The sequence below is a fragment of the Dermochelys coriacea genome, chromosome 14 (assembly GCF_009764565.3).
Source record: "Dermochelys coriacea isolate rDerCor1 chromosome 14, rDerCor1.pri.v4, whole genome shotgun sequence".
NCBI lineage: Eukaryota > Metazoa > Chordata > Testudines > Dermochelyidae > Dermochelys > Dermochelys coriacea.
Window position 1 is genome coordinate 19,979,020 of NC_050081.1, and position 14,405 is coordinate 19,993,424.

The 14,405-nt window shown below is 38.3% G+C and overlaps 1 protein-coding gene across 6 annotated transcripts in view; it reads left to right on the forward strand.

Moving 5' to 3' along the window:
* Window positions 1–14,405, forward strand: part of TBCD (tubulin folding cofactor D) — a 292,421-nt gene that overhangs the window by 127,311 nt on the left and 150,705 nt on the right. For all 6 annotated transcript variants that reach the window (XR_006275752.1, XM_038372287.2, XM_043497516.1 and 3 more), the window contains exon 16: window positions 8,132–8,189. Coding sequence is in view for 5 of the 6 variants with exons in the window: in XM_038372287.2 (XP_038228215.1) it covers window positions 8,132–8,189 (58 nt within the window). In the remaining variant the exon portion in view is untranslated. The remainder of the gene's footprint in view (window positions 1–8,131; window positions 8,190–14,405) is intronic.

Genomic DNA, 14,405 nt, shown 5'->3' on the forward strand with positions numbered 1-14,405 from the left:
TGTTTCTGAGGCTGTGGATGGCATTGTGTTCTGCATGGCTGAGGTTATGGGGCAAGTGATGCTGCTTTTCCACAATTTCAGCCCGTGCTTGTCGGTGGAAACACTCTATGTAGAAGTCCAATCTGTTGTTTTGACGTTCAGGAGGAGTCCACCCAGAATCCTTCTTTTTGTAGTGTTGGTAGGAAGGTCTGTGTGGGTTAGTATGCTGTTCAGAGGTGTGTTGGAAATACTCCTTGAGTCTGAGACGTCGAAAATAGGATTCTAGGTCACCACAGAGTTGTCCTTCATAGTCCTTTAAAACTACTTAATTGGATGGAGGTGCTCACATGCTATGTACTGGGAGGAGTGTAGCAACATAGGTAGGTATCAGCCTTGAAGGACAAGTTGGTGATCATAGATTAAGTGCATTGAAAGCTTGGTAATAACCAAAAGTTGGTACTGCTTGATGGTTGTTGATTGGCTATGTAAATTAATCATTTCATGTCTACTTCAATTTTGATGTAAATTGATGTTCTTGTTGGGAGTCTCAGGAGAGAAACAGCATGTGAACTGAACTACATTTTTGCCCCATTACCAGTTCACGTTGTGGTATTGAGATTATAGACCAAAAGTGTGGGGTTTTTGACCCTTCACTGAAACCTAAAGCGTTACTGGTGTGAACAAGCATTCCCTTTACTTCTAATGAAGAATATTGAGAGAACTGATAAAATCTTACCAATTGGCAAAAAGGGAAAACTTTTCAATTGAGCCACTCTACATTTGTAGGAGAATTTGTAGGACTTGCTCTGTCACTTCCTGTGCTGAACCTGGTCTGTAGTTAAATAGGGGACTTAGGTTTATCACCTTCCACAAGTGTTAATATTATTTTAAACAAAAATATATAATAATCTTCCTTTATAATGAAGTATTCTGCTATACAGGAAAAATTCTTTGATTTACAAAATGGTGACTCGCCTCTGCCTTTTTGTGGGCATAAATGCTGTGTTATTAACAAGGGCTGTTCAGCATACTGATGTGACAAACTTGTTAAGGTGCCAGTAGGACCTAGACTATTTACTCCTACTCTGAGCTCAGTACTACTCCTCTTAACTAATCAAACTGTAGATGAACAAAGTATTTGCCTCAGAATTATAGTACTTTTATCTGGATACTTATCTTGACTATTTTTATTTCTGTCCTTATTTTGGTATCTGAACCAACACAAATGCCCTTTGGAGTGTTTATTTTTTTTAAGTCCGGTTCAACTGGTTTCTAAAGGAACAGTAGTTCTAACCCTTCCCTGCACTATCAAAACTACAAGCCCACATGAAACACAAAAAGAAAATTGTTGTGAACATGGATAATTAAAAATTAAGTAACCTGCTGAATTAATTGCAGGACTGCCTTACCTTCTTCTGGAGTATTTGCATGTACCAAAAGTATCGTATTGGGGGTTTATTTTAGGGAATTTACCATTTGTTTATAATGCTTGATTTCCCCCCCCCGCCCCCACTGTTTTACTTAAAACGAGTGAATGTTTTTTCTGTACTAGGAGAGTGCAAATAATGTGTAGTTTAAGAACTGTGAGGCATTTGACAGTAACTCTATTCTCATTCCCCCCCCAGAAAAAATCCAAAGAAATGCATTCTATAGTAAGCAGCAGCTTTGCACTACGAAGTAGAGATGTTCTGCCAGTTTGTCTAAAGCCATTTGTATAGAATTTTTTGAGTAACTAACTTCTAAATTGTGCTTCAGTTGTAACCTTATAGATTTATTTAATTACATTGAGCAGTTGGAATGCATTTTCATGTCCCTAAACAAAATGACACAATTGATCAATAAATGAATTGTTCTTAACATTTGTACCTCTTTTATTAACGTATAATTACTGACTACTCTCTCCCCGTCCTCCTCTTTCTCCAGTTCAGCATAGCACTGTACTAAACAAATAGTGCATGCAGTATAGGAGTGTAAGAAGTTTAGTTTTCCCTGCGGTAGAGCATTGTTTGTGGTAAGAAGAAAAAGAGGGTGTGGCTATCGGATAAACTGAGGTAGATTGCTCCAGGGCAAGATTGTTCTGTAGAATCAGGAAGTTTGAAGCATTGCTCTGAGCTACATCTTGTGCCTGGATGAAACAATGAAAATAATTTCCATGTAGAAAAATGTATTTGTTAATTGAATACTGTCTTCAGAAGAGGGCTGTTGGATAGAATTTGCAACGTTGATGGTTTGTCTTGCTTTTCTGTAGTGTAGAGCTGTTTGCTAAAAGTTAATCTTGAATTTAAATGTTGTTGTCTTTTTTCTTTTTTTATTCATTTGGTTTGTTGTGTTTAAGCTCCATTGTTACAATCTCTACTAATAGTATTCTTTCAAAAGATTTATTTACTGAAATACACACAGTTTTCACACACTATAGCTGGCATTGCTATGGCCTCTTGAAATTTTTATTTAAGAAATGATGCATATCTCTTTACTTTTAATATTGAGGTATCTTTTAAAAGTTAGACACTACTAAATTCTGATTTCTGGTATACTGCCACAACTGCTTGGGACTAAAGTATCATTATTGATTCCAACACAGTTCTTTCTAATAGTCAAATTAAGTTAAGCTAAAGATAGTATTGTAACAAAAAGTTAAATATACTTGGAACTACAAAAGGTGTCTCCTGGAGACTCAAATGAGTGAGCCATTCTTTGCTCTACCTGTTAGAAATCAGGTGCGGTAAGTTCCAAACAAGTCAAGACTAGTTTCTTTACCTGCCTTAAAAAAAAATCCCATTTTATTTGACATGAACTGTTTCTTTACATTGTTTGTATCACATAAACTCCCACAATGAGAGCAAACAGGTGAAGACGCCTTAAACATGTTTAATCTTAGAAAGACTGTTCTCATTGCTAGTTGTATTGTATATCACAGCAGTGTGTGTGCATGCACTTATTTGAAATATGAAATGAACTTGAACAATTCATTAACGCAGTTGGATGGGTTTTAAATGTTCTTAGTAAAAGGATTAACACACAACTGTGATCATAGAGAAAAGGCTTAATTTGTGAATGCAACAGTTAAGAAGGGGCAGTAAGCTCTGTTGTACCGTTGCTCAGTGGTGTTCACTTCTATGCATGTAAAATAGTGTATAGTCTGCTTCATGGTTTCTCTTGTGTGATCAGTAGGTCAGTTTCCCCTTTTGTTTGTGTGGGTCTTTCCTACGCTAACAGAGGAGAGGAAAAACGTGTAAAAAATGTGATTGGTAAAACTAAAAAAAATTGGCTACAGGGCTTCTGTTAGGTTTAGTAACCTGAAATTATTTTAGTAACCTGAAATTTTGAATTCAATTTTTGGAATTGATTAGATTTCAAGTTTACATTTTCCCTTTTGATTACAAAGCAGAAAGAACAGGACTTGCACTTCAGCTGGTAGCTGAAAACTTGTAATGTTTGATTCTAATCTTTAAGATCAGCATGTTAATTATGAAGTTATTGGGAGAGAATAAAATGACATCATATTTTTAATAGAAGCCGCTTTTTGCACCTTAATCTCACTAAAGATACCATTGTTACAAGAGAAACTGAGGATAGTGTAGATAACTAAAAGCTAAAACTTTATACTCGGTTTGTAACTGTTTTAGCAAAACTATCTCACAGTTGAGTTAAGGACAGCATACGTAATGCTGAACTGCATGGCTTGGATGGTTCATGTCACAAAAAGATACTGTCAAAATGTTTCATAATTTACAATTAATGTTTTGACCTTATGATGGGTCACATTTAACCCTTTGGAAACTTGAAACAGAAATCTGGTTCTTTTTCTTTACCCAGCATAATTTTTTCCTAATATTGTGCATACCCACTTTTACGTTTTAAAGGGTTGCTGGCATCAAAAACACACATCCCTCAAATTCCCTTCCTTGTTCCCCAAATGGGGAAATGTTTATCTATTCTAGGAATTTTCACTCTGTTTTGTAGTGACTTGTAGATTTGTAGACTACATTTTAATAGAGAGTATATTGTAGTCAACTAGTCTCCCACTCATTATTATTATACATCATCACCCCTTCTAGTTTATAATCACATAAATCCTTGTGGGGATAGCAGTTGTGCATATAGAAAAGTAATATTAGGAAAGTATTTAATATATTTCTTTAGCTGTTTTCAGTGCAATAAGAGTTATATCCTCTTTGAAGAAAAGATTAACTATGTATATTTTTGCAGATAATGAGTACTCTAAATACAGGGTGATTTGATGGCATCATGTAATACCTTTATGCTGAAGCAAAGCCATTGTGAATTTACCTTTCAGCTAATATTTATTTCCTGTATTGTCTAGAGTCAATAAATAACGTAATGAAGAATTTCAGAATCAGAAAGGAATAATTTTCTGCTTAAATGATTCTGCTGAAATGGCTATTACTTGCCAAAGCAGTTAGTTGAATGCTGGAGGTAGGTTTATAGAGATATAGACCTGATCTTCTGGGATATACTTTACACCTCTCTTGTTATATGGCACGTTTAAACACCAGCTTCTGTTAACGTGAATGGGTACTGAACTGTGCAAAATCATGATGCGTTGTGCATAAAGATTCCTCTTTTGTTTTGTCAGCTAGTGCCATTGTAAATACTCTTCTTCGAGTGCTTGCTCATGTCCATTCCATATTAGGTGTGTGTGCTCACCACGTGCACCACAGCCGGAAGTTTTTCCCTCAGTGATATTTGTAGGGGACCAGCTCTGGCGCTCCCTGGAATGGCACGCACGTACTGCGGTACAAGGGGCTCCGCTGGTTCCCCTACCCTCAGTTCCTTCTTGCCACCAGTGATGGTGCTGGAATGTCTACTGCTTTGGTTAGCATTGTGTTTGGTTCAGTGTTTCTTCCAAATGTTTACTGTAAAATAATTGTAAAATAGTTGACAGCTCATAGTTCCCTTAGTGTTCTTTCTAGTATAGTCAGTCCTGGATGAGACTCGGCCTAGGGACGAGCATGCCCCGGTCCCCAGGCTTTATGCCTTGCGATTGTTGTAAGTGGCCTATGCCCATCAGCAACCTGCACACTAGTAGTTTTGAGGTGTCTAGGCAAAGGACACACAAGCGACAAAAAGAAAAGGAGTACTTGTGGCACCTTAGAGACTAACACATTTATTAGAGCATAAGCTTTCGTGAGCTACAGCTCACTTCATCGGATGCAAGCGACAAGTGTCACAACTGTAAATCCTTCAAACCCCAAATGAAAAAGGAGAGAGAGATCCATATCAGGGCACTCCTGATGGAGTTGGAACAGAGGTCCGACTTGGCCCCGAGCACCGCAGCGTTGGTGTAGAGCACCCCGCCGGCGCCATCTTCGAGCCGGCACCGATTCCACCTCCCTGGCTGTGCCCAAGAAGCCAAAGAGAACCATGAGGGGATGATCCCTCACTTTCCGTAAGGGAAAAGACAGGGCTGGAGGAGAGCCAAGACCCCTACTGGGCGGCTCAAAGCCTCCATCAGGGAGTCGGATCCCAGCTCAAGTTGAGCAGTTCAGCCCATCTTGTAGAATGCCTGCCACCCTGGACAGTGATGAGATCCTCCGTCATCTAGATGTCCTGTTGACACAGGAAGCCTTGCAGGCAGCGCAGGAGATCCTGACACTACTGGTGCCGCCCACACTGGCTCTGGCAGTACCCTGGTCTAAGGGTACTGTGAGGGCCCACTTGACCAGAACTCAGGCGTCCTCTGCAGCCTTCCTGGCTCATGTGCCTACCTGGGACATTTGCAGAGCCGTGACGTGGTCTTCAGTTCACACGTTCACGGCACACTACGCCATCACTCAACAGGCCAGAGATGACAGTGGGTTCGGCTCATGTCCATTGCTCATGTCCATTCCATAACCTGCCCTCCTTCCCCACTTTTGGAGTTTCTGGCAAGAAGGAACTGAGGGTGGTGGGAGCTGGTGGCACCCCATATAACAAGTCATGCAGGTGCCACTCCAGAGGGCGCCAGAGCTGGTCCCCTACCGGTACTGCTGAGGGAGACACCGGTGCATGTGGCAAGCACATACACCTACTATGGAATGGACATGAGTAATTCATCTTGAAGAACACCAGTTACGGAGAAGGTAACTGTCTTTTCAGATATTAAAAATTTGCTTTGCAGTTAATCCTTAGGAAGCATGGTTTACTCATGCTTTTTGTTGCAAAGTGTTTGTTTATATCGTATTGTGGTTCTTTAACCTCTTCTAAGCTTCAAGGTGTAGGGTATGTTGTTGGAATGTCTTGTATGGTTCTCATTACTTTGGTTTGTTTTAGATATGTCTTACATAATACATTTGACATGTGGTGTTGACGCATGGGGTAGTTTGTAACCTATTACTTTTTAATATTCATTTAAAAAGCTGCTATGTTGATTCCAACCCCAGAAAAATTTGGCAATTGTGTGCAAGCCTAATGTCCTGCTAAGTTAAAAAACCAAAAACTTGTCAGAGAATCAGGGCATAATATAAGTGTTTGCCATTGACAGCTTAATACATAGATTTACTTTTGTTTTAAATACAACACTTTATAAAAAGGTATATATTCATAGACTATTAATCAAATATTGTGATACAATGTGACTTTATTCATTTGCATTGAGTGGGAGATCTATTGCGTATTAGGGGAATAAGTGAACCTGCACCCAGATAATGTAACAAAAGTTGTATTTTTGTCAACTGTAATTCAGTTTTCAGTATTTGATACTACTAAATGGTATACTAGTAAGTGTATTGATGCATACAGTACTTCGTTTAAAAAAGTCAGCTTTAGTGACTTGAGACGTCAGAGAGTTGTCTTCTATGAAATCACTACTGAAAGATGGGGAATAATCACTAATTGCTGAGCTCTATAATCTAAAAGATAGCATAGTAGAGCAGAGAGTAATTATTTTATGTTCCAGACTTGTATTCTTGCCTACCACCATGTCTCAGTAGAGATACTATACTGAGAATGGTATCTGATTCTTTGTTCTAGAATTGAGACGCTATTGAACTGACACAAGTGACAAGTAGAGCTTTGATTTTAATTGAATTTAAAAGTTAGTCGTCTTAAAATGTCTTGAAATTCTAATTTAGTTTTATTTTCATGTATGTCAAACATTTTTTGGCATACATATATTTAAAGACATATGTTCATATAATGTGAAGGTTATACATTAAAATACTGAAAAGTTTGGTATTGAAAAAGCAATGGGATAATAACAATGTTACAGTGCTGCTTGGTTGCTAGTCCATCATCCTTAAGCTACCCAATGGATTCAAATAGACGATGTCTAGTGTCTAGACGATGAGCATAAATCAGAATTGCCGGTGCAGGCCAGTTGCTGGGTTTTTCAATTTGTGTTCCCCTTAACTTCCTGCTGTCCATTGGCGAAGGCAGGAAGAAAACTTGATTATTTTTGAACTGTGAAATATTATATCCTATTATATGCTGCAGAGAGTTAAACTATGCCTAATCATGTCTCTGGATTGTTTTCCCCCCTAATGAGCTGTCTTAAAAAAAAAATCACTTGTGCATTTATTCTTATTCAGTGTATCAAAAGGGGCAAGGAAGTTTGCTCTTTAAAATATAGTCATGTCCACGTGTAACTTCCATTCATCTGAGAATCTCAAGACACTGTTTGTTAATGAAGCCTCATGAAACTCCAGAGATTACACGCTGCCATCTGTCTAAAGTGTGTCTTTAATGCTCTAATCTTCTGGCTGTTGGTATGCAAATAGAAACAACTCTGTATTGTGAATTGACTAGCTGTGCTATTGCCTTTAAGGTTTTCTGTTTATCAGATATTCTTTTATGAATGTTTCCATTCTACAAATAATAAAAGTTTGCAAGAGCGGTTTAATAATGTGTCCATATTGTGGATTGTCACAGTACTCTCTTTTGCCAACTCGCTACAAAGTAATGTGAACCAGGCTTGCTGCTTGCGCATTTCCTTAATTTCCGAAAAGGTGGGAAAAAATTCTATGAATACAGGGAAATATTTGGTTAGAAAGCCGGATCTGATTAAACTATAACTCTGATTTGCATTAAGAAATTTGTAACTTCTTTCCAGGGAATACTGAGTATTCAAATGGAAGGGTAAACGTTGGCATGCTGTTTGTAAATTATTAATTTTTATATTTTATTACTAATACACTGTATTTTTCTTTTTCAGTGCATTGGTAATAGCTGCGGTGTTTGACCGTGATATTAACTGCAGAAGAGCTGCCTCAGTAAGTTATCAGTTTTGTTTATGCCTTTCTTTTTTTTAAAAATTCCTTTATAGTTTGCTTGCAATACAAGCTAATATGTAGAGCTAGAGTATTTGAACAAAATATTGTATGTCATGAACAGTAAGTACTTCGTTAAAACCTCTATAGTGCATATTAAAAATACAAAAAAAATGGTTTTACATTTCATATTATGGGTCCATAGTTAAAATCTGAGCTATTGTTACCACAGTTCCATAGTGCAATATGATAATTCTCAGAAAGAGCTATTTAGTAATATACTGTGACTATGTAATAATACATAATGGTCACTGCTAATATATAAAACTCTACTGAATCTTAACTATACTATGTGGCATCTAGTGTGAAGTTGTTCTGTTCTCATTGTGTGTCCATTGTCATTTTTCTAACTGCAGTAAATAAATTTAAAAAAAAATTCATTTATGTAGAAGGAAAGAGGTTGACTTGTAAAGATGAAGCTCTTTCTGTAGAGCTAGGACATTTAAGTTAGTCACCTATGTAAGTATGTAGGATAGGATAAGAAAGAAGGGCCAGGAACACTAAAGTGTGTCCTATAGAAACTCTATGCAGGACACTGTGATGGTGGGAAGAAAGCTTGACTGTCAAGGAGGAGGAAATGTATGGAGGGGAAGTTATGTTCAAGTGGGGTGGGGGAAGGGTAGGAGAGGAGAGGCTTGTTATATCTGGGGATGTAATTCTGTATGATGTAATGTATATGTAACTTGATTAGATTAGATTTTTTACTTCCTTATAAAGATCCTAGCCCTGAGGAAGGAGTCTCAACCTTACAATAACTAGAACAAACAATATCTCATGGAAAAGTTAAAAACCTATAACATACTTAATGAATAGTCCATATAAATAATACAAAAGACATAAAAATATCCATCAACAAACCCATGTGTCCCTATCAAATTAACCATCTTTTTAAATGCCCCAAAAGAATGGTGGGCTCTGTAGTGTACCCAGAAAGTTAAGAAATCTAGGGGCCTCTTAATGGGCCTAATGTATTCCAAAGCCAAGAAAGATTCCTCACAGAAAATGGCCTGGTAGCATCTCTGTCTCTTACACTCCACCTCTATTTAAAAGCTCAAACTGCTGACTGAAGCTGCCCATTACTACGGAGAGGGAGTCAGTTGTCTGTGTGACCAGATCCCAAACCAATTGTGGCTTTTTAGGTTAAAACCAAAACCTTGCACTTCACCTAGAAATTAATAGGAACAAGAGCAGAGCATAGAGTATAATATGATCCCTGTGTAATGTGTGTCTCAACAAATGGGTGGCAGCTACAATCGCTGCCCTAGTTTTAGCTTCTGTATAGTCAGAACATGTTGCCCCACATAGAGTGCATTGTACTAGACTAATTTCAAAATCACAAATTATTACAGTAAGGTCTGTGTATGAAACTAAATGTCTCTTTATTCCAGGCATAGATGAAGAAAAAGCACTGAGAATGAAATTGTCTAGCAACTAATTAGTTAATTTTCATTTTTCAAACTGAGAAATATAGGGGAAAAAAACAAGTAGTATAAATGGTGAAAAATCAATTAAATTTTAAAAATGTTGTTTTAATAATCCAAAGAATTAGTTATAACATATGTAATAAAAATGATTTTCAACCTGACTGCCTCTTTGAGTGCACTGCTAAAAAGAATTTTGTATGACTGTTCCATACTCATACTTGATTCATTGATGCCACTAATTAACTAATTTCAAGAACAAAGTGATTCTTAGCATTCTTTTCTGAAAGAACACTTTGGGCTGGTTGATTGTAGATTGATTCCCAGAGCCATTTCTACATCTGAACTGGTCCACGTAAGCCTTGGGTAAAGTGAAGCTGTTTAAATAATTTTTTTTCCAGAGTATGTACCCCGTCCTTGCAGATTATGTGCTTGGTACTCTAATGGGATTTTTTTTTGTCTCTAAGTTTTATGATTCTGTGTCTAAATAGTAAAATTGATACTTCGACTGTGAATTAAGGTGCCAAAATTAATACTGACTAGAACAATATTTACTAATTAGGCTCAGTGCGGATTACCTTTCTGTATTTCAAATGGACACAAATTAAAGTACAATGATTTGGTTGTTTCTGCTATTACTGTCCTTGTATACCTAGCAGACAGCTTGAAAACATGATTTTATTGTGGTTAATCACTAAACAGTTAGTGCATTATATAAGGCTTTGGCACATTTTTATTGTGTGCTGTTTATCTCCTTCCTTGGGTTAGGTGTGGCTTTTGTAGGTGAGTGTGAAAAGCAGTGCTACTGTCTACCCATGGTAAAGTGTACCTTCTGTGAGCTGTGCTTTGGCTAGTTTCTGGATCGAAGATTACACTATTTGAAGGAATCAAAGGTTTTGCTACCTTTTGCAAAGGTTTTAATCATACTGATCCTTCCCACTTCAGATTGTGCTGTAATCATAGCTGCAGGGTAACGTTGCATACGGTATGTCTGTTAAGTCCCACCCTAACTGCACTCCTCATTGCACCAAAGAATTGCTTCTCATAGAGAACTGAAACTATTTTAAGAGGAAGTCTGTAGAAAATAGTCACCCAGTGCGGTAAATGTCCTTATGAATATGCTCTAGTTGATATCAAGTAGATTCTTGAAGCTCTTGCATTTTTAAGCTTTTACAAAAAACAAACCAACAACAAAACAAATACATAAATAGATTTTCAAAAAAAAAAAAGAGTACTTGTGGCACCTTAGAGACTAACAAATTTATTTGAGCATAAGCTTTCGTGAGCTACAGCTCACTTAATCGGATGCATTTGGTGGAAAATACAGAGGGGAGGTTGATATACACACACAGAGAACATGAAACAATTGGTTTTATCATACACACTGTGAGGAGAGTGATCACTTTAAGATAAGCCATCACCAGCAGTGGGGGGGGGGGGGGGGAGAAGGAGGAAAACCTTTCATGGTGACAAGCAAGGTAGGCTATTTCCAGCAGTTAACAAGAATATCTGAGGAACAGTGGGGGGCGGGGTGGGGGAGAGAAATAACATGGGGAAATAGTTTTACTTTGTGTAATGTCTGTTGCGTGGTGTGTGGTTGCTGGTGAGTATTTGCTTCAGACTGTCTGTAAGCAAGGACTGGCCTGTCTCCCAAGATCTGTGAGAGTGATGGGTCGTCCTTCAGGATAGATTGTAGATCCCTGATGATGCGTTGGAGAGGTTTTAGTTGGGGGCTGAAGGTGATGGGTAGTGGCGTTCTGTTATTTTCTTTGTTGGGCCTGTCCTGTAGTAGGTGACTTCTGGGTACTCTTCTGGCTCTGTCAATCTGTCCGCTTCCTTGACACTACGGTGCTAATAAGCGATGGTCACATAAACACCACCCTATATCGGAAACCTACTGACCACTATTCCTACCTACATGCCTCTAGCTTTCATCCAGATCATACCACACGATCCATTGTCTACAGCCAAGCTCTACGATATAACCGCATTTGCTCCAACCCCTCAGACAGAGACAAACACCTAAAAGATCTCTATCATGCATTCCTACAACTACAATACCCACCTGCTGAAGTGAAGAAACAGATTGACAGAGCCAGAAGAGTACCCACACACCACACAACAGAACCACTAACCCAAGAACCTATCCTTGCAACAAAGCCCGTTGCCAACTGTGTCCACATATCTATTCAGGGGACACCATCATAGGGCCTAATCACATCAGCCGCACTATCGGAGGCTTGTTCACCTGCGCATCTACCAATGTGATATATGCCATCATGTGCCAGCAATGCCCCTCTGCTATGTACATTGGTCAAACTGGACAGTCTTTACGTAAAAGAATGAATGGACACATATCAGACGTTAAGAATAACATTCAAGAACCAGTTGGAGAACACTTCAGTCTCTCCGGTCACTCGATTACAGACTTGAGGGTGTCTATCCTTCAACAAAAAATCTTCAAAAACAGACGCCAAGGAGAGACTGCTGAATTGGAATTAATTTGCAAATTGGATACAATTAACTTAGGCTTGAATAGAGACTGGGAATGGATGAGTCATTACACAAATTAAAACTATTTCCCCATGTTATTTCTCCCCACCCCACCCCACCCCCCACTGTTCCTCAGATATTCTTGTTAACTGCTGGAAATAGCCTACCTTGCTTTTCACCATGAAAGGTTTTCCTCCTTTCCCCCCCCGCTGCTGGTGATGGCTTATCTTAAGTGATTACTCTCCTTACAGTGTGTATGATAAACCCATTGTTTCATGTTCTCTGTGTGTGTATATCAATCTCCCCTCTGTTTTTTCCACCAAATGCATCCGATGAAGTGAGCTGTAGTTCACGAAAGCTTATGCTCAAATAAATTTGTTAGTCTGTAAGGTGCCACAAGTACTCCTTTTCTTTTTGCGAATATAGACTAACACGGCTGCTACTCTGAAACCTGTCATAAATAGATTTTGAATTTCTTTAATAAACTGAGGGCAGAACCACAATTGCAATGGATTTGTTTAATATCTAAATTAGTGGGTTTAAGAAAGTATCTTATGTATGGGTTGTTTTGATTTGTATGTTACTAGTGTGAATTCAAATTGGAAACCCTATACAAAATGTGGAAATATGGTGAAGCGTATATCTCTCTTAAAACAAATTTAATTGTGTTCTGTAAATGCATTTCAATTTAAAAAATGGTATCTACTGAAGGTCATTAAGAATATTGTGTTACGTTTATCATATGTGCTGAATTAATTTTTTTAAAGTATGACCAATTCATAGCTTGTGTATTTCCACTTCTGTTGTTTTCTTGCCAATTTTAACTTGGTGTAATTAAAAGGCTATTTCTTTTGCTTAACTTGGTGGCTTGATAATACCACCTAGCATAATGTTTTTTAAATTAGTCTCCTCCTCCTCCACTTGTATCAGTGGTTGGTTTAAGGGAGGACTGGTACCACTGATTTCACTGTTTGTTTGGATTGCTCTATTGCTTGAATTGGAAATATATAGTTATTATAGCTTTTTAGTATACTGTAGTTAGATGTTTGTTAGCATTTTCTGCTTTAAATTTGGAATCAGGGCTGAGAAATATTTTCTTGAGACACAAGGTGGTTGAGGTAATACCTTTTTATTAGATTAACTTCTGTTTGTGAGAGAGGTGTTTGGTGTATGTTAAAAAGGTGAGGTCAACCGAGCTACATTACTCAGGAGTGTGAAAAATCCACATCTCTGAGTGATGTAGTTAAGCTGACCTAACCCACAGCGTAGACTCTGCTAGATAGAAGGAAGAATTTTTCAGTTAGTGTAGCTATTGCCCCTTACCCCCCCCCACCTCACCCCACCCACACCCCCATGCCCACCCCACACAATGATTGTGGTGTCTCTGGATCCCTTGCCATGAGCTGGGCTGTGGCAGGCCAAAAAAAAAAAAGGCTGTGGCTTGGGTGCCCCCCTGTCCCCAACTCAGTGGCCTATTCTTCCAATTTTTTTTCTAATACCTTCATGTCCATTCTTTAGAAGCACTTAAAATTTTAGATGTATGAAGATAATTCTGTTTTTTATTTGAAGGTTACCAAAGCCCTTAATTCATCCCCTTTTATCTCCCTTGACATCAACACATTAGATCAAACTGTGTTCAAGAAGATCATGTGTGAAATGGTTGGCTGAATGCGTTGCCCTCTGTTATTTCTTAGTGGAACCATTTCAAGGCCATGTTAAGGCTCATCATGCAGTTAGATTCATGCCAACAATCCTTGCCAGCCTAAGATCAGTACCTTATGGAGAGTGGTCACTTGGAGCATTTAACTGTTACTTAGAATCACTGTTGCATAAGGAATCCAATTTTTATCTTAAATTGCTCTTCCCTCCCCCTCACCTTAGGAGGAGGATGCAACAGGAGCTGTTTTGAACTTAGCGGAGGTGGCCATATGGAGTCTGCTGCCTTCTAGGTTGACCTAAAGATTTCCCCACTGGATATTAGACATTTAGAACATTAAAGCATCTGTGTGGTTGATGGCAACTTGATTTCTTTTTCCCATTGTAGGGGGATAAGAAAGCTGGAGGGGAAGAGATGGTAAAGATACCCAAGTTAGTTATTGGGAATGGCTCAGCCGGGAATTGAAGAGTAGGTGAAAAAGAAAATGATAGAGGATTTATATTTAAAAGGAAACAAACAATAATTAGGTATGGAGACTGGGATAATTTTAAAAAGATGAGGAACTGGATAACGTGTGTCCATTACCTT